This window comes from Polypterus senegalus, chromosome 4, assembly GCF_016835505.1.
Source record: "Polypterus senegalus isolate Bchr_013 chromosome 4, ASM1683550v1, whole genome shotgun sequence".
Lineage (NCBI taxonomy): Eukaryota > Metazoa > Chordata > Cladistia > Polypteriformes > Polypteridae > Polypterus > Polypterus senegalus.
In genome coordinates, this window is record NC_053157.1 from 20,940,120 (window position 1) to 20,966,323 (window position 26,204).

The window sequence follows — 26,204 nt, forward strand, 5'->3', positions numbered from 1 at the left end:
CCCGGAGCACGTCGTTCCTTCCTGTCATGTGACCCTGACGTACTCCCGGGTCATAGGGCATAAAAGAACCCATAAGCCCCCCTACAGCGACTCCTGGTGGCCCCCAAGGTATCCAGCAGGGTTGTGTTAAAACACTACAAAGTCCATAAGGCCCTGCTGGACCTCGGGGCATGGTCCTGCTGTCGGGAGAGCTCCTCCTGGCGGCCTGGGGGTGTGAACCGGCATGGGAAGCCGGCAATCCTCCACAGTCCCTCCCCCTTAGCGACGACTTCTGGGGCGGAGCATCCAGCCCCGCGAGGGACGTCCTCCTCCAGGAAGACGCGTCTGCCGGACCTTGGCTGCGTTGTCCCTGTCCTCTAGTGAACCTTGGGGGAACGACGTACCTTCTGTCCCCCCGGGAACAATGGCGCCACTCGTGGCCCGGCTGCCGGCAGTTGAAGCATCGGCGAAGTCCTCCTGGTTGTCCCCCTCTGCGAGACCAGAAACACCTCGGGAACTCCGTTAGCGATATCTCCGCCCCTTTCTCTGCCAAGGAGTGTTTTACGGCCGCTTTACTGCTCTCAGCCTCTCTCTCCATTATATCGGAGACCCACCTTTTCTTTTGGGGATTTCCCGTTTGATCTGGGGCTTGGGCTCAGCCTGAGGCTCCCTATGGAAAAGAGAGAGCCTCTTTGCTGTTTGCACGCCCATTGTTCTGTTTTGTTTCGAAGGCGGCGTCATTAGTACCGCGATCGCTCCGGTAACAGCACTGTTTAGCTGTACCTGGGAGATTGGCACTTCCTCCGCCCCTCCGGTAACTAACGTCAACGCCCTTATTACATCGGTCGGGGCTGGAGTGGCGACTTCGCTCTGGAAGGCCACGCCACACGCATGCCTCGGATCGATTGCTTCCTCCCTCCCGGTCAGTCATCACTCCACGCTCCACTGTCGGGTTCACAGTGCTTTGACACTCGCTGTTTATTAATAGCGGGGCCGGATCGCACTGTGTCCCCTTATGATATACGGTACAGATTTCACTTACCTGCACCGCTAAATCACTCGAGACCGGGGCTTCGGCCTAATCGCCGCAGGTATTCCACTAATCCTTTCAGCGGCGCCAGCTGTAGCTCCCAGCTCGTCTACACGAGCCTTCAGTTCCTTCAATCCCTGGAAGAAAGCATACACGGGCTCGAGGTATTTTTCAAGCTGTCGTAAGTCCACAAAGTTAGTTATTTCGGCCGGGTTAAGTCCGCTTCGTATTCGTTTCACCTACCGGCCGGGAGCCAATGAGCACGTCCGCTCCTGGCACGTGCTCTGCTGGGCTTCGCGGAGGCTTCTGGGACATGGAGTCCAAAGAGGAACGGGTAGCCTGCCGCGGCGGACTGCGATCTGCGTCTTTTAATTTGTCGGCAGACTGATCAGTCACTTCCCGCTCCTCTTGCTTCTTTTTAAATTGTGGCGCTGCTTCGCCGCCTCCTTCCCTTTCAGGAAGCTCAGACCCGTCGGGAATTACTGACCTCACCGGGATCCTTCCTGACCGTCTTCCCGGCTTCCATCGCGTGAGGTCACGTGGTGGCTCTCGCCGTATGGGCTTCTTCTCTGCGGACTCCTAGACTGGCCCGGCTTCTTCTTGTCGCGGCCATCTTGCCTAGGTCTGAGGCGGGCGGGCTCTTTGTCCGCTTTGTGCAGACAGGCTTCTGCAAAACAAGAAAAGAAAGGCTCGGCGGTTCGAGTGCTCTCCCAGCACTTACCTCGGAACGTAGCCGATCCCTCTCCAACTCCCTGTAGTAATCTTCGGGAGTCTTAATCCTGCAAAGTTCCGGCTGCTCCTCCGCTCGGATTTGCTCTGCTTCAGCCTGTTCCCGTTCTTCCTCACCGCCTGTCAGGTAAGCCCACAGCGTTTCCAGCCCATCTGGGACCGAAGTCTTTTGGGTAGATCCCTTCTTCTTCCCAGATTTCTTCCCCATCACGGTCTGCTGTATTTTACAGCTTACAATTGCAGCGCTCTTAGTCGCGGGTGGAGTTTTTCACCTCCAGCGGTTCCAAGAGGGACCTCTCGGGTCGTCTGCCCACACAAAATTTATTTTTACTGCAGGTCCCCTGCCAACAGACGGCCAGAGTATCCTGCCGACTACGCCAGTGTGGCAGTAGGGGGCGCTAGTGCTCCCTTGAACCCCCAGGTACAACTCCAGACACCAGGTGAAAGTCCAGAACCTTTTTATTTTGTTCTTCCGTGCACCAAGCACTCTCCACACTACTCATACAATACTCTATCAATAAACACTCCTCCTCGCCCAGACACTTAGCCACCCTTCCTCCCAGCTCAGCTCGGTGTCTGGACTGAGGCACCGTCCTTTTATAGCCCCTGACCCGGAGGTATTCCTGTCCCAACAGTCCATAGTTCCTTACTCCTTCCGGGTCAGGGCAATCAGTCCTTTCTTTAACCCGGGAGCACGTCGTTCCTTCCTGTCATGTGACCCTGACGTACTCCCGGGTCATAGGGCATAAAAGAACCCATAAGCCCCCCTACAGCGACTCCTGGTGGCCCCCAAGGTATCCAGCAGGGTTGTGTTAAAACACTACAAAGTCCATAAGGCCCTGCTGGACCTCGGGGCATGGTCCTGCTGTCGGAGAGCTCCTCCTGGCGGCCTGGGGTGTGAACCGCATGGGAAGCCGGCAATCCTCCACTATATACAGTATATATATATACTGCTCAAAAGAATTAAAGGAACACTTTTTAATCAGAGTATAGCATAAAGTCAATGAAACTTCATGAAAGACTTCATGAGGGTGACCCAAGGGCCCCATGTCCTCTAATGGGCCCTGAGCTCACTGCCCAGCAGCATGCAGCTCGATTGGCATTCGCCATAGAATACCAGAATTGGCAGATGCACCACTGGTGCCCTGTGCTTTTTACAGATGAGAGCAGGTTCACCCTGAGCACGTGACAGAAGAGAAAGGGTCTGGAGAAGCCATGTAACATCATTCAGCATGAGCAGTTTAGTGGTGGGTTAATGATTGTCTGGGGAGGCATATCCATGGAGGGTCACACAGACCGCTACAGGCTTGACAAAGGCACCTTGGCTGCCATTAGGTATCAGGATGAAATCCTTGGACCCATTGTCAGACCCTATGCTGGTACAGTGGCTCCTGGTGCACGACAATTCCTGGCCTCATGTGGTGAGAGTATGCAGGCAGTTCCTGGAGGATGAAGGAATTGATACCATTGACTGGCCACCACACTTTCTTGACCTAAATCCAATAGAACACCTGGGACATTATGTTTTGGTCCATCCAATGCCACCAGGTTGCACCTCAGACTGTCCAGGAGCTCAGTGATGCCCTGGTCCAGATCTGGGAGGAGATCCCCCACAACACCATCTGTCATCTCATTAGAAGAATGCACCGATGTTGTCAGGCATGTATACAAGAACACAGGGGCCATACAAAGTGCTGCGTACAATTTTGAGTTGCTGCAATTAAATTTTGGCAAAATGGACTAGCCTGCCACATAATTTTTTCACTCTGATTTTTGGGGCGTCTTTGAATTCAGGGCTCTGTAGGTTGATCATTTTCATTTCCATCAAACGATGGATTTCGTTCCTAACACATTACCCAGTCTATATCAGTATAGATATCCAGGAGGATTTCTTTTTCCCATTGAGATCTGATGTGTTTTCAAAGTGTTCCTTTAATTTTTTTGAGCAATTTATAAACGTCTATGCATGGAAGTGTGTCTGTCTGTCTGACCTGGCTAGGCTACAGCATGAAGCTCAAAGAAAGGCCCGGAAGTGCGAGGCTACAGCAAGTCGCTCAAAGAAATTGACTTTGTCGTCAAAGTGAAACCGGAGGGAAAAGAGAGAAACTTGCTTAGCTGCTAATACACAAGCGAGGCAAGCACATCAGCAAAATTAAACCTCCGAGGAGAGAGAAACTTACTTAGCCGCTGATAGAGTACAGAGGCAAGCACATCGGCAAAACGAAACCGCGGAAAAGAGAACCTCGCTTAACCAGAAATGCACAACCGATGCGATTGATTGATTAAAGTGCCAGAATCCATGGTTTCCAGGGGCCCGGGCTTTTTACAGCACGGGCTTACACAGTTGTATAAACGGAGTGGGCAAACACAGATTTACAGTAGTTCGCATAGAGCTTTATTAATTCAATCACTTTATTAACTTTAACAGTGCACTGAAGTATCTCGAAAGTGCTCAAATTGCCAGCCTTCATTATTTACCCATTCTTGTAGTCTACTACACTCAAGAACACTTAATAATAATAAGACAAATAGGAAGACAAATAATAAAATACAATAATAAATAAATAATACAAGAATAAACTATGTTAATTATATGTCTGGGTTATACATGTACTGACATTTTGCGTATAAGGCAGTATTGGCTATTGCAGCTTGATAAGCAGTGACAAAAAAGTTAATTATTTTATTCTATCTGTATTAAACTGAGCAGAAAATCAGCGGTGTTGGGTCAAAATGAACAGTAGTTTAGTGCATGCTGGATGGCAAAGCAGGATTCATAGTATTTTGCAGAGTTTGTGCAGCTTTTGATTCCCATGTGATAAAAGAACTTAAACTTGTGATAATGATTCTGTAACATTTTGTTTGTTTTGAGAAAACTGTAAAATATCCTACACAGATTATTATACAAGTGAGTCATATGTTATATGTGTGTGCTCATTTGGGGCAAGAAGGCAAAGAAGACACTTTTGTAAGAAAATACACTTTTCAGTTCTTTCTAAGTTGATGGGCACTTGAAAGGAGGCTTTCTCTCTCCCAGTTATTGTTTGGTGAAAAAATGGATACCTTTGAAGAGAGCTCTCCATCCCTCTGGCAATAAATCTTTTTATTTGTTTGGTTTTTTTTCATCATTTTTTTCAATTATGGATGTATAATTTGTAACTAAATAACATAACTATTTGGATATGTGTTATTAGCATCTTGCTATTCCAAACAGATCCGCATAAGACTTATCCTACATGATTTTTTTGTATCGTTTTATATTTACTACTGTTGGTTTTGATGCAAACAAATTACATTTTTAAGTGAAAGCTGAAAGCCAGTGCCTCTGTCTGACTGTTACTAATGTTGTGGAGAGGTTTAGATTGTAGATATATTGTCTGTCTGCAGCTCTTCTGAAGCCTTCTTTCTATTGGTGGTAAACTGTGTTGAAGTAAAAGAGAGAAAGTAAAAAGCACTCCTCTCAGGACCACCCAAAAAAGACATCAATCGATTGCAACTCGTGCAGAATGCAGCTGCTAGAATCTTAACTAGGAAAAGGAAATCTGAGCACATCTCTCCAGTTTTGATGTCACTACATTGGTTACCTGTGCCATTTAGAATTGACTTTAAAATACTGCTTATAGCCTTAAATAATCTCACTACATCTTATATTTCAGAATGTCTTTCACCTTACACTCCAAATCGTAACCTTAGATCTTCAAATGAGGGTCTGCTTATAATTCTAAGAGCTACACTTAAAAGAAGTGGTGAGACGGCCTTCTGCTGTTATGCACCTAAAATCTGGAATAGCTGACCGATAGAAATTCACCAGGCTAATACAGTGGAGAACTTTAAAAAAACTCATTATTTGAACATGGCTTTCTCATAGCTTCATTTAAACTTAATCCTGATGTTCTGTATGTGCATTTAATTATCATTATCTCTCATGGTGGCTCCATAATCCGTACTAACCCCTACTGTCTCTGCTGTTCTTTTTCTTGTTTTCTGTGGTGGTAACCCCATCAATGTACTGTACTGTCCCTACATTGATGGATTGAAAGCCAGAAGTCCACATGACCATCATCATCAAGTTCTTCCATGAGAAGCCTGAAAACCATGAGGACTGATTGAGATAATTTATGTTAGGTAGAATGCCTAGAGGGAGCTGGGTGGTCTCATGGCCTCAGAATCCCTGAAGATTTTTTTTTCTCCAGCCGTCTGGAGTTATTTTTTTGTTTTTTCTGTCCTCCCTGGCCATCGGACCTTACTTTTATTCTATGTTAATTTGTATTGCCTAATTTTATTTTTATATTTTGTCTTTTTTTCTCGTTCTTTATCCTGTAAAGCACTTTGAAGTACAACATTTGTATGAACATGTGCTATATAAATAAATATTGCTGTTATTGTTGTAAAGACAGCCCCTGTCAAAGAAGCAAGCAGCCATAGAGGTCCCTGCAATTGAATATGCAGGGTACAGAGTGCACAGTGAGGCAAGAAAGAGGCTAAATGGAACAGGTACATAGCTGGTTTTTGACATTTCTTCCTATTCTCCATTGAGCTAAGAACCTAAGGAGTTAGTTGTTACTTTTCATGTTAGGTGCATGTCATAGGTGACCTGACAACACAGTAGTGTGTGGACATATGCAGAATGTGCAGACTCTGTGAAGACAGCGACTTGGCTAGGAGTTGCTCACAGGTCATCAGACATATAAGCCAGTAGTGCCAGTCCTTGTCCTAAGATGGCAGGTGATTGAACCCATTGCTTCACAGCTCTAGACTCCTGAACCCGTATCCTGGCCAGGGCACTGTTTGGGTACAGGTTGCATAGTCTCCCATTGATTGTTTTTCATATAATTTCTCTCAATTCCTTACAAAAAGGCTGTTTAGGTTTCCTGGCAACTCTAAATATGCCCTGCATGTGTGAATGTGTTCTGAGATGGACTAGTGCCCTGTAAAAAGCCATTTCCTGCCTTGTGCCGTGTACTGCTAGGACAGACCCCAGCACCTTGTGACCTTGAAGTGAATCATGCTAGTTTAAGAATGTTACTTTATGTAAAAAGTAAAGCAAATGCATTGGAAGAGAATTACATCATTACAAATGTAACAGGACCGCACTTTTTTGCATTATAGTATTAACTGTTTTTATTGTACCAAAATAAAGTAGTTTATAACATTATTTGATAAAGTGAGCAAAAAAGTTATGTCCAAATTCTCCCAGTGGTAGCTGCCACTTGATTAAAGCCTTTCATGTGAAATTTCCTAATAATTTCCCATATCTCCTTTTGCAGCATAAGCTTAAATTGTAAATCACAGAGCTATCTAACGTCTAAAGTCACTACAGTCCAGCGAAGCACAATTATTCTAACGTATGTCAAATGAAGCTGTATCTGAGTAAAAAAAAAAGTCTTTTGCGTAGTGCAGGAAGCAATTTATATATTCCAAGGTCAGACTCCTGGTAAACAAAAATGAAACTGCAACTCCATTCAAAGTCAACATTACAGGTAGCTGAAGGAGAGGGGTAGTTGATAGGAGATGTAATCTGTGTTGCATAAACCTCCGTTACTGTCCAGGATGCTGAATTTGGGGTGATTCTTTAGTCTATTAGTCACTCTATGTAGAAAGGCTTTATTAAGTCTTAATAAAGGCTTACAGAGTAGAAATACAGACATGGATATATTTGTTGGTACCCTTACAGCTCATTGAAAAAGTGCACTATGCCTCTTGAAAAGTGATGAAATGAAAAAGCAATTGTCCCCTTTATACCTGCATGACTTTGATACTTCATCGAGTAAAGCAAAGAAAGTGTGAAAACAGATCAAGTACTGCTTACTATACAAAGATATTCTAAAATGGCCTGGACACATCTGTTGGTAACCCTAGAAAAATATCCTAAATAATTGGACTCAAATGAGTTTTCAAACCGGCTGTTTTCTTTAGTTAGTGTCACATGTGTCTCCAATCATATAATTGGTCATTCAGCCAATTTAAAAGGAGAAAAGTCATCACTCTGCTGTTATGTGTCATCATGTGTCTCACAATGAACTTGGACCAGAGAAAACAAAGGAGAGAATTATCAGAGGAGATCAGAAAGAAAACCAAAAACAAGCACATTAAAGACAAAGGCTAGAAGACCATCTCCAAGCAGCGTGATGTTCCTATGATAACAGTTGCAAATGTTTTTAAAACGTTTAAGGTCGATGGAACGGTCATACGAGGAAAATTGACCCCAGAATGGGTAGAAGGATGGTGAGAATGGTGGACACAGAGCCAAGGACAACTTCCAAAGAGAAGTTGAAGTCTGATCACACCATCCATTTCTTTTTGAGTGACAGTGGGCTCAATGGAAGAAGATCCAGGAGGAACCCATTTTTTGACAGAAAAACTTTAAATTGTCAGACTGTCATTTTCTAAATACATATGGATAAGCCACAATGATTCTTCAAGAATGTCTTTTGGACAGGTCAGTTAAATCTGGAGCTTTTCGGCAAGTCACATCAGCTCTTTGTACATCAATGAGAAAATGAAGCTTTCAAAAAAACCAATACTAAATCTACTGTGAAATAAGGAGTAGACTCACGTATGTTATGTTAAACCCATCTGTCATTTGATACACATGTCCATCACCTTTGTAAAATTGCATTCCTTCATCTCCGAAACATAGCCACACTCCATCCCTACCTCTCCCTCTGTGATGCTGAAAAGCTGGTTCATGTCTTTGTCTCATCCAGCCTGGACTATTGTAATGCACTCCTCATCGGGATCCCCAGCAAGAGCCTTCAAAAGCTCAAACGAATTCAAAATAGTGCTGCAAGAATCCTGATGAGGGTGCGGAAATATGAACACATTTCACCAATCCTTCGGTCACTTCATTGGCTCCCTATCCACCTCTGTATTGAATACAAACTCTGTTTGTTTATTCACCAGTGTATCCATGGGAATGCTCCACAATATCTGAAGGAATTCCTTATACTACAATCCACTGCAAGAAACCTCCGTTTAGCAAATACCTTCCGCCTTGGCCCCCCGATGACCAAACTTCATACAATGGGTGACCAAGCCTTTGCAGCCGCTGCTCCATGGCTCTGGAATGCCCTACCAGAGATCCTAAGAACACAGTAGATTGTGGGCTGTATTAAAAAACATTTAGTAAAGCTTATTAACAAGAATGCTATACTTATTGTTGTTTTATCTCTGTTTTTATCTTGCCTTCGTTTAAACTTTTTATGTAGCACTTTTGGATTTACTGCTAATGTAAAGTGCCCTATAAATAAAATGCATTATTATTATTATTATTATTATTATTATTATATTTAGTGGCTGCTTTGCTGCATCTGGGACAGGGTGCCTTGAGTCAATGAAATCTCAAGACTATCAAGACATCCTGGAGTAAAGCGTATTGCCCAGTATCACAAAGCTCTGTCTCAGTCACAGGTTGTGGATCCTCCAATGGGATATGGAATCAAACACTCAGCGAAAAACACCCAAGAACAACTAAGAACAAAACATTGGGCTACTCTGAAGTGGCCTTCTAGGAGCCCTGACTTGAATCCTATTGAACATCTATGGGATGAACTGAAACATGCAGTCTGCAGAAGACCCCCTTCAAACCTGACACAATTGCAGCAGTTTGCTCAGGATGAGTAGGCCAAGCTACCTATGGACAGATGCAGAAGTCTCTCGGAGCTGCTTGTTTGCAGTGATGGCCCCTAAATGTTGTGCAACAAAATATTAGGTTAAGACTCCCATCATTTTTGTCCATGCCATTTTCATTTGTTGTTATTTGAAATATTATTTCTCTATTACACTAAAAAAATCTTGGGAAGAGAGACGAGACGTGACTTCCTCAGAGAGACACTTTCACAACTTGAGACTTTGTGCCAAGAGATTTAACCTTGCCCGGGGCTGGAAATAAAATAGAAAAAGTAGATGACAAAGTATTGTCATAAAGAATTCAAAATCATTGGTGTGATAAACATGCAGAGCAGGTTAGAGATGATGGAAGTATACGAAAATGTGAAAGTCTCAGAAAAATGATAGTAAAGATCACATTAGTGCAAATAAAAGGAAATTATTACTCGGTGAAATAACGGAACAGTGGAAAGAGATCAAATATGTTGTTTGGATTTAAAGTTTAAGTCGAAGACTTGTAATTGTCTAATTCGTGTTGCCATCAGGGAAAAGTAGTGTTTCTTCCCAATGAAGAGGTGTATCCATGAGAATTAAAAGATTTGTTTGGTGAAAGTGAAATCACGTGAGAGAAAATTTCAAGCCCTGCGAGACAAGACTTTATGCAAAGAGATTTGGAAAAGTCCTGCCCACATCTAAAACATTTAAAACCATGCACACGGTTCAATTATTTCTCATTTGTGTGAATGCTATGTCAGACATATTTCTTGTAGACAGAAAGAAATGATATTCAGTCTTGGGTAGTTATATGTTGCGTTGTCACGATGTTCCAAACTTGGAATCAAAATTCAATGCGATATTGACGAAAAGGTAAAAGCGAAAAGAGATTGAATATATGGACATAGGTGATATGACAGAAGTATGTAGATCGTCTAATTCGTGTTTCCATCAGGGAAAAGTAGTGTTTCTTCCCAATGAAGAGGCCTATCCACGAGAATTTAAATAATTGTTGTTTGGTGAAAATGAAATCCACAAACACAAGTGGCAGAGACGCAAAGTTGCTGGCATATAGCACAGGCAGGGGGGTTGGCAAGCGAAGCAAGCAGGGGGCATGTTATTTGGGCTACCTGACCACCAGCTATCCGGCTGGGTAATGACTCAAAGAATATTAGAATTAGAATTAGAACAATCTAGACGAGAACAGGCCATTCAGCCCAACAAAGCTCGCCAGTCCTATCCACTTGTTTCCTCCAAGAAAACATCAAGTCGAGTTTTGAAAGTCCCTAACGTCTTACTGTCTACCACACTACTTGGTAGCTTATTCCAAGTGTCTATCGTTCTTTGTGTAAAGAAAAACTTCCTAATGTTTGTGCGAAATTTACCCTTAACAAGTTTCCAACTGTGTCCCCGTGTTCTTGATGAGCTCATTTTAAAATACAAGTCTCGATCCACTGTACTAATTCCCTTCATAATTTTAAACACTTCAATCATGTCACCTCTTAATCTTCTTTTGCTTAAACTGTAAAGGCTCAGCTCTTTTAATCTTTCCTCATAATTCAACCCCTGTAGACCTGGAATCAGCCTAGTCGCTCTTCTCTGGACCTTTTCTAGTGCTGCTATGTCCTTTTTGTAGCCTGGAGACCAAAACTGCACACAGTACTCAAGATGAGGCCTCACCAGTGCATTATAAAGGTTGAGCATAACCTCCTTGGACTTGTACTCCACAGATCGTGCTATATAACCTAACATTCTGTTAGCCTTCTTAATGGCTTCTGAACACTGTTTGGAAGTTGATAGCTTGGAGTCCACTATGACTCCTAAATCCTTCTCATAAGGTGAACTCTCGATTTTCCGACCGCCCATTGTGTATTCAAACCTAATATTTTTACTTCCTATGTGTAATACTTTACATTTACTGACATTAAATTTCATCTGCCACAAATCTGCCCAAGCCTGTATGCTATCCAAGTCCTTCTGTAATGATATAACGGATTCCAAATTATCTGCTAATCCACCTATCTTGGTATCATCTGCAAACTTAACCAGCTTGTTACTTATATTCCTATCTAAATCATTTATATATATTAAAAATAGCAGCGGCCCTAGCACTGACCCCTGTGGAACACCACTCTTAACATCGCCAGTTCTGATGAGGTTCCTCGCACCATCACCCTCTGCTTCCTGTGTCTGAGCCAATTCTGCACCCATCTAAAAACATCACCCTGAACTCCCACTTCTTTTAACTTGATGCCCAACCTCTCATGTGGCACCTTATCAAATGCTTTCTGAAAGTCCAGATAAATAATATCATAAGCTCCACTTTGATCGTATCCTTTTGTTGCCTCCTCATAGAATTCCAACATGTTAGTAAAACACGACCTCCCTCTTCTGAACCCATGCTGACTGTTCAGAATAACTCCTGTCCTTGTCATGTGTTGCTCAATCTTATCCTTAATAATTCCTTCCATTAATTTTCCTGTGATGCTTGTTAAGCTTACTGGCCTATAGTTGCTTGGATCTGCCCTGTCACCCTTTTTATATAATGGGATGATATTTGCCATTTTCCAGTCCTTTGGAATCTCTCCAGTGCACAGTGACTTCCTAAAAATATGTGTCAAGGGTTTATATATGTACTCACTAGCCTCCTTAAGAACACGAGGATAAATATTATCTGGGCCTGGTGATTTGTTTGATTTCATCTTATTTAATCTGAGCAGCACTTCTCCCTCTACAATTTCCAAATCCCTCAGTACCTCCTTAGTAGTTGCGTTTACCTCTGGCAGGTTATCCACTTGCTCACTTGTAAACACCTCAGAAAAATGTAAGTTTAGGGCATCTGCTATTTCATTGTCTGTATCTTTTAATTCCCCTTTACTATTCCTGATGAACTTGACCTCCTCCTTAACTGTTCTTTTACTACTAAAATACTGAAAGAATCTCTTGGGGTCTTCTTTCGCCTTATCTGCTATATTCCTCTCCAACTGTCTTTTAGCCTCTCTGATATCCTTCTTAATGGTTGCCCTCATTTTCTCATATGCTACGGTTCTCTTTGCAGTCATTAGTCTTATATGCCTTATACAGCAGTTTTTTCCTTTGCAACTTCTTTTTTAAATCTTTATTAATCCATCGTGGAGTTTTTTTTAGTTTCCTATTACTTCCAAATTTAGGTATGTATCTGTCCTGCATTACATGTAAAACATTTTTAAACCTGTTCCACTGCTCCTCGACTGTCTCCACATTTAAAAGCTTATCCCAGTCTATCCTACTTAGACTTTGTCGCATCTGCTCAAAATTAGCCCTACTAAAGTTCAACTTAACAATTTTAGTCTTTGCATCTGTACTCTTACAAAATACTGAGAATTGTATTACATTATGGTCACTTGACCCTAGTGGTTCAATCACCTCTACACCCTCAATTCTATCCTGATTATTACAGAATACTAAATCCAGATAGGCTTCACCCCTTGTTGGTGCTTTAACATGCTGTGTTAAAAAACAGTCACTGATTACTTCTAAAAACTTGCCTTTTTGATATTACTAAAAAGATGTGCGTTGAAATTACTGTCTGAATTGTGTGGTCTATAACACACTCCTAAAATGAGACCTTTTTCCCTAATATTTTCCAGGCGAAGCCACATGTCCTCACTAAGATGGGGCTCATCATCCAACTGAAGATGACTTCCATTTAAACCCTGTTTGGCATAAACAGCAACCCCACCTCCTTTTCTGTTCTGTCTATCCTTCCTAAAAAATGTGTATCCCTCTATGTTACACTCATCCCCATCTTTGTTATTTAGCCAGGTTTCCGTTATTGCTATAATATCATAATTATGCTCTGCTACATACAACTCCAACTCACCTTATTTTTGATACTTCTAGCATTAAGGCAAGCTATTTTTAATGTGTTAATCCTTCTATCTTTACGTGTTTGCTTAAAATTTACATTACTATGCATTTTTATTTCTACACCATTGTTTGTTCTTCCATGTATAGATCTAAATCTGGCCTGTCCTAAACTCCCTGCCCCCCCATTCCCTAGTTTAAACAATCCTCGACTAGCCTACACATACGCCTCCCCAATACATTGGTGCCCCTCCGTTCAGATGTAACCCGTCACGGCGGAACAGGTCCCATCTGTTCCAAAAGGAGTCCCAATGCCCCATAAACCTATACCCTTCTACCCTGCACCAAGATTTGTGCCACGCGTTAAGCCTTCTAATCTCCTCAATCTTACCTGGACTGGCGCATGGCACAGGCAGAACTTCGGAGAAGACTACCTTGTCAGTTCTGCTCTTCAGCTTGGTACCTAACTCTTTGAATTTGGATCGCAGAACTGACAGACTACCCTTATGTATGTCATTTGTTCCAACGTGGACAATGACAACTGGATCCACCCCCGCTCTGGCCAAGAGCCTATCCACCCTTCCAGGGAGGTCTCCCACCTGTGCTCCCGGAAGGCAACACACCGTACGAGACTCTCTCTCTGGAGCACACCTGCGCTTCAATCCCCCTAATGATTGAGTCCCCAACTATCACTACCTCTCTTTTTGGGAACTGGTTTTGAGGTGGCCCGTTGGGGCTCCTCAACCCTGCCTACCACCTCAGAATTATCAGAGTCACCGTCCAGCTCCGCCAGGACATGATAACGGTTAGACACTTTTAATTCTGGGGGAATAAAATTACAAGTACAAGTAGAAGAAGGAGACACAAGTGGCAGAAATGCGGTTTCTTCACACGGTCTAATGGCTGAGACTTCCTGATAGGATGAGAAACTCAGCAATCTCCTCTGGATTGAGAGAATTTGAATTACTGTCTTATTTGGGTAATGTTGATTTTTTCACTGCTTTATAGCCTTCATTTTTAAATGCAAGCTTTGTACCGCTCCCTGAGCAAGCATGATTATAATATGCGTTGCCATCCTAGAGAGGCAGCAAAGAGAGAGAGAAAAAAGTAAAGAAATGATCCAAGGCGCAAGCAACCAACACTACTTCCCTACTAGACCACCACAAGTACAGAAGTATACCAGCGAAAGAAAAGCTGAGTTACTAGAGAACTGTTATTATTCAGTAAAATAAGGAATTGTGCAACACAAGCAAACCCCCTGTATACATAGTACCGCCTGGCAGCACTTCCACCCCCCACACGAATCATGAAACAAAACAGTCAACAACATACACCACTAATACACAAATGTGAAAAAAAATGAATGAAACCAGAGTCCCTTAAATATTCACCGTTAGTCTACAGTCTGTTATGGCGAAGGACGCGCCGAGCCGTACCTCCCTGTTCTGGGAAACGTAATACTACACAGTCCCTTGTGCTGGCCCATCAGGTCCTCTCCTAAATGACTTCATGTCATTCATAAAAAATATAGGAAAATGATTCTTACAGAAATGAACCTGGGTTTGCCTGACTTTTTGCAGCGAGTTGAGTAGCTTTTCCTTTTTTTGTTTTTGTGGCGTGTCCTTCTCCTTTGACTCTGGCGCTCTCTTCTCCTCCTTCACCTTTTTCCCACCAAAGATTAACAAACAGTCGGCTCCTCCCCTTACAGTTAGTTTGGCCTACCTAGCCAGGTGCTCCCTTCCCCATGAACCATTGGCTTGCTTTGCACATTCAGCCATTCCACCATTAACAGGACTAAGGAAAGGTGCAAACTGCCAGTGACACCCACACATATCCATGACAACCATTACAGCTTGTTGGAATTAATTGGGACTCTAAACTGTTAACCCGTCGAGACTGAATCCCAAAAATGGTGCATTAGACATATCTTCGCATTTCTGAAAGTAACTTTGTAAAACTTCATACTTCATCGACTGAAGGAGAGAGTCAAATCTTTTTGAAATGCACAGTATTGTGGGAGTGCTTTCCTGTTTATGATGTATGCTGATTTTTCCACAAGTAACTAGTAATAATGTTTTTGCAAAAAATGCATTTGTTTTGCACGTTTTGAGTACACAGCTCTGCATAACGTGAATTATGCTACATGAGAAACATGAGAATTTTTCTTTTCTTCGTAGACATTTTTCACTTTATTTTCACTTGTACAGCATTGGTCATCATTGGGCTCCATTATATCAGATTTTTTTTTCTCTCCATTCTACATGGCATTGAACATGCGATTAACCCTTATCCATGAATGCTATTTTTATAACGTTTCCATGAATGGGGGGTCTTGCAGACCATTTTAAACTGGTTAAATCTGCCTAAAAAATACAATAACTTCAGAAATTGAAATGAAGTAAATGTGATGTAGATTTTCAATGGTGGTGTACATGTTCAATGTTCAATGTAGATGTTCAATGGTGTACTTTGTAATAACAATGCAAGTTTAGTGTTCACCAAATCATATAAAATACAGTCATAGTGCCACTAAAACAAGACGTCAGTTACACGTCTGATTCGCATACAGAACAGTCATTCAGAATCTGCCTCAACTTCAACTTGTTTGCAGGCCAGACACACAAGGGAACGCTCTGAATGTTCCTGGTAAACCGGAAGTTTGCACTGGGAGCAAGCGGCCTTCATCTTTCTCTCCTTTGCCCTTGGGCACATGTGACAGCGTCGCTTCTTAGCTACATTTGTGGCATCTCTACGGGGTTGTTTCATCATCAATTTTTGTTTCCTCATCAGTTGACACAGTGTCACTTCCATCATCATTGTCCTCTTCATTTGAGTTGTCTGATGTATCGAAATACAACAATTATTTCAGCCAGAGCTTCACTTGCATTGAATTTCTTCATTGGTCGTTGACTCATTGTTCATTTTTAGTAAATTTGCAAAAATCTCAAGTAAACTTTTTTCACTTTGTCATTATGGGGTGTTGTGTGTAGAATTCTGAGGAAAAAATGAATTTAATCTATTTTGGAATAAGGCTGTAACATACCAAAATGTGGAAAAAGTGATGCACTGTGAATACTTTCTGGATGCACTGTACATTAGACCCAGTCATTCTGTTTATTTTCTGAATGTGTGTTTCTTCGTTTATGGTGAGTAACATACTCCACTAATCATTAACAATTTAAAATCTACATATATAGGAAATGGGCCAGAGAGATACCTGAAGGTAGAGCTTGACCCACTGTCGGCTGTTTATGATCACACTTACCAAATAAACAACAATAAATATATCCTGTTTTCTTAACACTTTTTATCCACAAGGTTTCTGGAGAAACAAATATGCTTAATAAATATATTTTAAATAGCTTTATGGCACTTAATTGAGTGTATTCTTGCAAGGTCTTTTTACTGGTGACAGCACAGACCCAGGGCTAATAAACATCAAGTGTATGCAGTTTGTTTTAGTTGAGCAAGGACGTGTTAAACAACATTGAGTATTTTTCCATTGGTAATCAATTGCTAGGCAACATTTCCTTGGGCAGGCTAATTAGTTTTTAGCCACTTAATTGGAGATTTTATCTTTAATTATGTTTTAAATGGCATTAGCTTTGAGGTCATCATTAATGCAGCTGGAGCTTACTTTGGAAGGTCATAGATACGCATATTTTCATTAAATCCCACAAGAAGTGCTTTTGAGAATTCCCAAAGGGAAAAGTGGTACTAATTTAATAGAGATTTTTCAAAGTAAAGGCGGATATAGTAAGAAAAAACATTGTTTTGTTAAAGGCACTACAATGTTAGTGATTCTGCAATAGTATTTGTAGCATTGATTCTTAGATGAAGTGCACCTATAGACAGAGAGATTAATTATGAAAATATGAAATAAATCAGTTTAGCTACACACTATACTATGTAATGGTGAAAAAACAACATTTTCTGTGAAGAGGAAATTATAGGTAAACTTTATAAAGCTGACGTTACTTGCGTAGTAAGGTATTGTCACACACGACTTCGGCTAAGTAATTTTTGCCCAGTGAGGTTGAGGTAGAATAACGCCTGATCAGGTAACCTTTAAAAGGTCTTTTTTTGAAATCTTTGATTACATCCAGATAATGTCAATGCTAATTCAGCTTTCCTTACACACTAGGGTAGCTACAGTAGTTCAAGCCCCTGTCCCTTACCCCTCATTGGGCCAAATGCCTTATTCTACCATTAGGACCTCATTGACTGCTCCTGAGCAAAAGTAGGCACCTCCTTTTAGTTGTAAAGACAAATGGGTTTGCTTAATTCAGAATTGGGTCACAGGGTTTTGCCTATCCCAGCTACCATAGGGTGCCAGGCAGGAACAAACCCTGGATATGGAGAGAGTCCATTCCAGGGTGAACACAAGCACGCATAACACACACTAGGACCAATAAATCACCAATTCACCTAACTGGCATGTCTTTGGATAGGGAAGACCCTGGACACGAACTTGAGTGGAATATACGCACAGGATTCAAATTTGTGAAATCTAAAGTGTCATCGATCAGCCAGACATAATTATAAAAGATGTTAACATGTTTGTATACTGCATTGTAATATAAAACAGAACTGGACATCGAAGTGTTGAGTACAACAGCGGCAGAACCTGTAGCAAGAAGATTATTTATGCCAATGTAATTTGTGACATTTATTTCACAAATCCAGGAAATTCAGCTGAGAGAGAGAGAGACAGCCAGGGAGATTGACAAATGACAGGTTAGGGACATGGGCAGAAGACATGTGAAGGACACAAAGCAGGTTGTTTCGGGAAGTGCTGATGTCTGCTTAACCAATTTAGTTACAGAACCCAGTGTTTAGGAAGGTATTAATAACCAGCCAGTTCTGACATGAATTCTATGAATATGTAATTATGTGAGTGTTTATAATGACAAGGATCCTGCACAACATCAGAGGTGTCACTAATTAGCAGCGTCATTCCTAGATGCTGGATGGGACATCTGACTTGTCAGCATTCTCCCACTTGGCTGTGATGTCCCTATGCTTCTCTCCAGCCTAAATATGTATGTATTCATGGTTATCATCATATTTCTGGAAATGAATGTAACCTGTTAAAGCAAGTTAAATACATCTCTTCTTGTACCATATTTCTCTCTCTCTTGTAATTATTTTCCACCTGTTTACAAAATATATAGTATTTGGGTTCTAGTCAACTGAGCATCAAGAAACGCATTCAAGAGAGAAAGAACACTCTCTGCTGGATACAAAGCCAAAAAAATCGAGACAAACAACTCTTCATATCTGGTCACTGTTGAAGTATGAAAGTTTCATTATTTAAGCAAATGAACTCAAACACTGGACTCAGATGAACCCGTGGTCCCTGTGGTTTTTTTAATAGGAGGATCATATTATGGTGAAAATCATGCTAGGAATAAAAAATAAAAGCTTTTTTGGGGATGTAATGGGGCAGGCAATGATGACTTTCTTTATTTCTTCAAATGTGGCAAATTATTTTTTAAAATAAGCATATATAATTTCATATGTGGCCATTATTCAATGTTTTTTTTAATTCTACTTTGGAAAACTGTTGTATAATTCATAAAACCAAAGCCTAGACACCATTTTAATAGATTCTAGATAATATCCTTTAAAGAGTTGCTTTCTTGCTAAGACATGGAAAAATGTATATCGTTTGAAAATCAAAATCAACACACTGACATATGAATATGCCTTTTCTGGTTAATATGTATTGTGGCAGACAGCCACATTTCTCCCTCAGCCCAACAGAGGAAAGCCCCCTTTGTTTCCAGCGGGGCCACAGATCGTAAGCATAGATGCTCAACCCTGTTGGGGCCCATGGCCATTGCCAGGGGGCACATAGACGTTTACAGGGCCCTATTTGACAACAGTTCTGCCACACCCGGAAAAGCTGCCGGAAGAAGCTCATTGGGCACCTGGAGTCTTTCCGGCCTATAAAAAGAACCAGTCACCACCACTCATTGGCCAGTGTCGGGAGGAAGAGGACAAAGCCTAAGGAGGAGTGGAGGCGGAAGGACAGGCAGCAACAAGTAACTGTGTTGTGCTTTGCCCTGTGAGTATTGTATGCTGGACTGTAAATAATCTGTGTGCTGTGTGTCCGGACTGTCTGTGTCAGGGTTAGGGTGGCTGTATGTGTCTGGGCAACAATATTTAATACTTATGTTGTAATGAATAATAAAATCAAAGTGTATTGGTAGTCTATTAAATAAATAATATTCACAAAAACAAGACATTCTTAAACAGATTTGGACAATAAAACGAATTCTGCAGTTTACTATTTATATGTTGGCATTAAAAGTCTGTTTTTGGAGAGAAAGTAAGGCTTATGGCTCCCATGTGTAATTTACTTAATTACTGTGTTGCTTCTTACCATTCACCTGAAGAATGTGCGTCTGGTACAGCTTCTCATAGCCATCTGCATGACAGCTGTAGTTACCCATGTGGGTCGTTGTAACCTTGGTGATGTAGAGCGACCCATCATCTCCAAAATCCTAGGGGAAAGGAAAAGGACACATTTATATCATTGTTATTATAATAACTAGCAATTAAAATGTTTTAAAGAAAAAAGTGAAAGAAGTGTCTTAATGATGCTAAACAGTGACTTTATCCTTTATAGCATATTAGATAGCTCTTGGCATTAATGATTACTGCATTCTATAACTGGATGGTGTTCATTTTTAACCACTGTAGGATATAATTTTAAATCTTTATTGCTCTCTTAATATGAATTTGCTTGCAATTATAAACCAAATACTGGTGCTCAAGTGTTTAATTTTACTGAAAAGGTGACATTATAACACATGAACATTGTAAAGGAGTTCAATTTTTATAATCTCCGTAGCTTTACTTAAAGTGAATCATTTAATGTGTGAAAAATTCTTTAGAAGCATATACAGTGTAGATGATCAGCTCAAATTACTAAAAAATACAGTGGATTCAGAAAATATTGTAACGTCCCAGCCAGGTTGAAGGCCCTTGGGAGTGACTGTTAGACTTGATTGAGGGAGGGTGGAGTACAGCATGGAGAACCGACAGCGGAGGTATGATTGACACTGAAAGAGGGTGGGACCTTGAACGGAGGGGACGTAGGCAGAGTATTTTTTTTTCAGGGGTGGTCTCGAAGGAGAGGGTTCAAGAAGAAAGGTGTTCTTTCTTTACGAAGTCCCCATTTTTTCTCAGATTTTTTGGTATTGATTAACTGCGTCTCTCAGGGCCAGAACAAAGAAAGAATTATAGGCAATTGTGAATAGTTCAAGTTCAAAGACGTACTTTTTTTTTTTGCTGCTACAATCCAGTTTTTTTTATTTTGTTGTTGTTCCAGTAAACTGTTCTCTGATCCCTACTTCATCCTTTTGTGTTTCGTCCTTTTCGAACCTGACGTGGAAGTCGCTACAGTATTCAGATCTTTTTGCTTTCTGCAGACTTTATTGAGTTGCGGATATAACTTTAAATGGATACATTTGCCATTTTTGCCCATCAGTCTACATTAAATAACCCTTAATGATGAGACGAAAACATGTTTTCAAGAAGATTTGCAAATTTATTAAGAATCAAATATTGAAATCTCTCATTTATGTAAGCATTCAGACCATTTTCTGTAGTGCTCCAGATTGTGTTTAGGTGCATCCTGTTTGCTTTAATTCTTCTTGAGATGTGTTGAGAATAATAATAATAATAATACATTTTATTTATATAGCGCCTTTCCCAACTTGATTGGAGTCCACCTGTAGCAAATGGATTTGATTGGACATTACTTAGAAAGGCTCCCTTGTACCTGTATATATAAAGTCCCACAATTCACATTGTATTTCAGGGCAAAATCCAAGCTATGAGTTCCAAGGAGCTCGATGTAAACCTCTGCAATCAAATTGTGGTAAAAGATAGATTAGGACAAAGGGATCAAATCAATTCTAAAGCTTTGAGTGTTCCCAGGAGCACATTGGCTTCAATAATTGTGGAGTGGAAGACGTTTGGAAACTCTTTGTAGAGTTGGCCATCCTGCCAAACTGAGTAACCAAACAAGAAGGTCCTCTGCCAGGGAGTTGACCTACAGAGCTTCAGAAGTCATCTGCTTGGATGGGAGAACCTGTTGAAAGAACAACCATCTCAGCAGCAGTCCATCAATCACACTTACATGGTAGGGTATCTAGACGGAAGCCACTCTTGAGTAAATGTTTCCCGGATAGCATTTAAAGGATGCTGAGAGCATGAGGGAGAAGATTCTCAGGTCTGCTGAGACATTGTACTCTTTGAGCAAACCTCCAAGCACTACGACTAGCAAAGACCAGGTACTGCTTATCATCACCTGCCTAACGCCATCCCTATGGTGAAGCATGGTGGTGACAGCATCATGTTATGGAAGTACTACTCATCACTAGGGAAAGAGAGACTAGTGAGATCTGAAAAAAGAATGAATTGAGTTGGGGAGGAGGACATATGTGGGGGAATCTGCAAAAAAGAATATAAGTGCCGGAATAAAAGAATCTAATGTATTAACTCTCCAAGTAGTAATAGTAGTACTGTCAAGTATACTGAGTACAGTGAAATTGTTACTTGCATAACTGACTAACATGCAAAACGTCAACTCACTTCTGCACCATGATAAACAAAAATGCATTAAGATACATAACTTTGTTTTATTTAATAGAAAACACAAATTGGTATACCTTATGTACAGTACTCTTTATATCTCTATGCATACGTGGTATGAGATCAGTGGACAACAGTACCTGAAGTGCAATCAATGAAAACAAAAGAAACAAATCTTTGAAACTTTCTAAACTGATATTTGGGATCCCACTGACTGGCATTGCACCCAACCCTCATAATTACCCCTAGGCTTGACTCCATAAGTGGGTCCTGGTATCATGAGAGTTATTAAAAGATTGTTCTTTGTCTGGCCTGTACCTCTCAACCAATTTGCCATGGGCAAGGGAATTGGGGGCACACCTCACCAAATATCATTAAGGCACACAAGTGTCCCCACCACACCAAGATGACAATATTGAAGTCCCTAGGAGGGGTTGTAATATAACATAACTTTAAATGTAAGGCAGAAACCTGCACTGGAGTGGGCACCAGTCCATCACTGAATCCTCACTAATTTAATGCTATTTGAAAAATATAAATAAAAAAATTAGATTGAACACATCCATACATTAAATCGATAACATTGAGAAATGATGGCACCGAGTGCCAGCAACATTATGGAAACACCTTAAAGAGGCTGAAAAATATTTCAGCACTGGGCAGTTGAGCGCATTCTTTAAAGGTCAGACATAGCATGTCACAAATTGTGACAAAGGTCTTTTGCAAAGCCCTGACATTTACAGTAATACCAATGCATTTTCAGGAATGTTGTGACATGTATGAGCTGCTCAAAATGCAAAGAACATTGTGCGTTTGGAGGAAAGGAAATGTTTAAATCGACATTTAAAGGACACATTATTTTGACAAAAAAAGAAATAGGATCATGATGAACTAAAATGGACTGCTGTCTCCACTGACAGTTCTACAGATGTGGGTTTGCATGGCAGCCCACTTACTGTGTAGCTGTATGCCTTACAGAAGAGCTGTGCCCCGTTCGGAGAAAATTCCCAAAATCTTGTTTTCACTTTGTCATTCTTGGGTATTGAGTTTTGTGTGATGTGGGGAAAAAATTCATTTAAATGATTTTATCATAACCTAACATAACATGAAAAACATGAACTGGTCTGAATACATTTGGAATGAAGTGTATATCTGAATTTTTATTTGCCTCATGTTTGGGATGTGTTCTATCGCATTACATTTTGTCGACAATTTTCTTAGGAACACTCCTTAATGGAGAGTATAGAGATGTACAGACATAATACAGTGGACATAATACCTTTTACTCACACAAATGCTCATTGATTAAATATTATATAACAGTAAAAAAAATTCAACAAAAACACACAGCTACAAAAAAACAGCAGATATAACTCATTACTGTCGAAAGCGACATTAAAATTTAAGTATACAGTACAACAGTATGTTTACAGAATAGAAAGCTCTATTGCCATTGAACTGCAGTATAACCAGATTGTAGGTGCAGTTTCCCAATGGTGCTAACAAATAAAACAGATGCTAAAAAGAATGAAGAAAAAAATAAAACATATATACTGTGTATGTATGTATGTTATGTACGAGGGTGAGTCAAAATTTATCGGTTATATTAAAATGTCTGTTGGCAGCACTGTCTTATCAGTGTTTTCTGTAAGAGGTCCCTGTCCCCCAAGTCACTGCTGTGCAAGTGTGAACGTGTAACGTCAGATCATTTGTAACTGCGATGGCGAGAAACAATGGATGCCCTACTTATGATTTGCATGAAAAAAGAGCAACTTACAGTGATTCGATTTTTGTGGTCTGAGGGTGTGCCTGGTTGCCTATATTTATCGAAGACTTTGTGCACAGTAAGAAGAAAGTATTTTGTCATGAAGAAGTGTGTATGAATGGATAGAGAAGTTCAAGGAAGATCACACCAGTATCAGTTGTGAAGAAGATTCCGGATGCTCATCCACATCCACGACTGATGACAACATTGAGCTTGCACGTGAAATGATCCATTGAAAAAAAGAGTGACAGTAGATGATGTAGCAAATCATTTGCAAATCTGCCAAGGCTCTGCCTATGCAATAATCCATGACAGACTTGGGTTTTGAAAAGTTTGTGCGAGATGGGTACCAAAACAACTCACAGAAGAGCACAAACAGAAGCGTTTGGATATCTGCAAACAAAATTTGGACCAATACTGTAAGGAAGGTAATTGCTTCTTAAAAAGAATCATTACTGGTGCCAAGACATGGATTCATCACTATGAGCCTGGGAGTAAATGGCAGAGTATGGAATGGAAACATCCTCAATCACCGAACAAGAAAATGTTCAAAAGTCAGCCATTAGCCAAAAAACTGATGCTTACAGTTTTCTGGGATTCTCAAGGACCAATATAGGAACATTATTAGAAAAACGGTTCAACAATCAATGGTGCTCGTTACAAAGAGATGCTCACTGAAGAGCTAAGGCTTAAACTTCAGACAAAATGCAAAGGACTGTTATCCAAGGGCATTGTGTTCTTGTATGACAATGGACATCCGCACACTGCTGACAACACTATTGACACTTCGTTTTGAGGTGTTACAGCATCCTCCCTATACTCCTGATCTCGCCCCATCAGACTATTACCTGTTTGGCCCACTGAAAGATGCCCTATGAGAACAATGATCCATGTCTGATGAAGAGGTGAAAACAGCGGTGCATTTGTGTCTTGGAGCTCAGCCTAAAACATTTTGTAATGAAGGAATATGAAAGCTTGTCGACAGATGGACAGAGTGTATTGAAAAGCAGGGAGATTATGTTGAAAAATGATGTATTTGTCTTTTCTGAAAGTTGATTAATGTGAACTCTACATTCTATTTTTTACTCACCCTTATATACATACATAGTATACTTTATTTTTGTCCTAGTTTAGTTCTCTGTAGCTTTGTAAGATGCCTTGGATAAAGGCATCTGCTAAGTAAATAATAATAATAATAATAATAATAATAATAATAATAATAATAATGCACACAAAACAAGTATAATATACAAGATTGATGTATTAAATTACAAGGGGACTTTGCCCCCTGTTTGCTTCGCTAGCCAACCCCCCACCTAGGACCATTGTGAAGAGAGGGGCTGAATGCACACCAAGAAGATGCGGCCACTCCTGTGAAACCCCTCTTAAACGGTGATATACTGGGAAACAAGTAACAGTTGTTTTTTTACCTCCTCTTTGCTTGATCAGCTGCTGGATTGCTGTTGCTATTGTGCCACATGATCTGAATTTTGTGCGGTGCTTCGAACGTTTGAAAGCCTGTACAGCACCTTAAAATTTAATCTCTTTTCGCTGTTCCGTTATTTCACCGAGTAATATTTTCAGTTTGTTTGCCCTAATGCAACCTTTACTCTGATTTTTGAGACTTTCGAATTTTCCTATTTCCTTTATATCTAACCTGCATTGCATGTGTATCACGGGACTTTCTTCCAAAGGTTGTCAGTATGGCGTGTTTTGTATGTCTCGCAGGAAGTGAAAGTGTCTCTCTGTCTCTCTTCAAAAGATCTCTCTTCTAAAGATCATGTCTTGTCGCAGGAAAAAAGTCTTGTATCGTCACAAGACTTTTTTTTATAATAGAGAGATAGGTAACACATTAAGTGTCCATCACTTGCATTGCAAAGATGTTTTCATCATTTAAAAAAGATCTTGAAATATCATCGAAAACCTATACAGTTATCACTGCAATTCTCCATTAAAATTGCCCAGACCACGGAATATCTGTTACGTAGTTATAGTTACATACCCTGATGTACAGTAATCCCTTCTCGATCGCGGGGGTTGCGTTCCAGAACCCCCCGCAATAGTTGAAAATCCGCGAAGTAGAAACCACATGTTTGTATGGTTATTTTTATATATTTTAAGCCCTTATAAACTCTCCCACCCTGTTAACATTATTAGAGCCCTCTAGACATGAAATAACACCCTTTAGTCAAAAGTTTAAACTGTGCTCCATGACAAGACAGAGATGACAGTTCTTTCTCACATTTAAAAGAATGCAAACGTATCTTCTCTTCAAACGAGCGCCGTCAGGAGCAGAGAATGTCAGAAAGATAGAGAGAGAGTGACAGAAAAACAAACAATCAAAAAATCAATACGTGCTGCTGGGCTTTTAAGTATGAGCACCGCGGAAAAGCAGCCGCAAAGAAGGGAGCAATGTGAAGGTAAGTCTTTCAGCATTTTTTAGAGTAGCCTCCGTATCTTCTAAACAAACAGCCCCTCTGCTCACACCCCCTCTGTCAGGCGCAGAGAACGTCAGAGAGAGAGCGCGCGAGATTAAAGCAGACAATCAAAAAATCAATACGTGCTTTCATTTCTTAGAGGAACGTCCATATCCTCTAGGCAAACAGCCCCTCTGCTCACACCCACTCCGTCAGGAGCAGAGAATGT

At 40.9% G+C, this 26,204-nt stretch overlaps 1 protein-coding gene across 2 annotated transcripts in view; it reads right to left on the reverse strand.

The window, feature by feature from the left end:
• Window positions 1-26,204, reverse strand: part of fstl5 (follistatin-like 5) — a 1,124,912-nt gene that overhangs the window by 166,622 nt on the left and 932,086 nt on the right. For both annotated transcript variants that reach the window (XM_039750328.1, XM_039750329.1), the window contains exon 8: window positions 19,575-19,695. In XM_039750328.1, coding sequence (XP_039606262.1) covers window positions 19,575-19,695 — 121 coding nt within the window. The remainder of the gene's footprint in view (window positions 1-19,574; window positions 19,696-26,204) is intronic.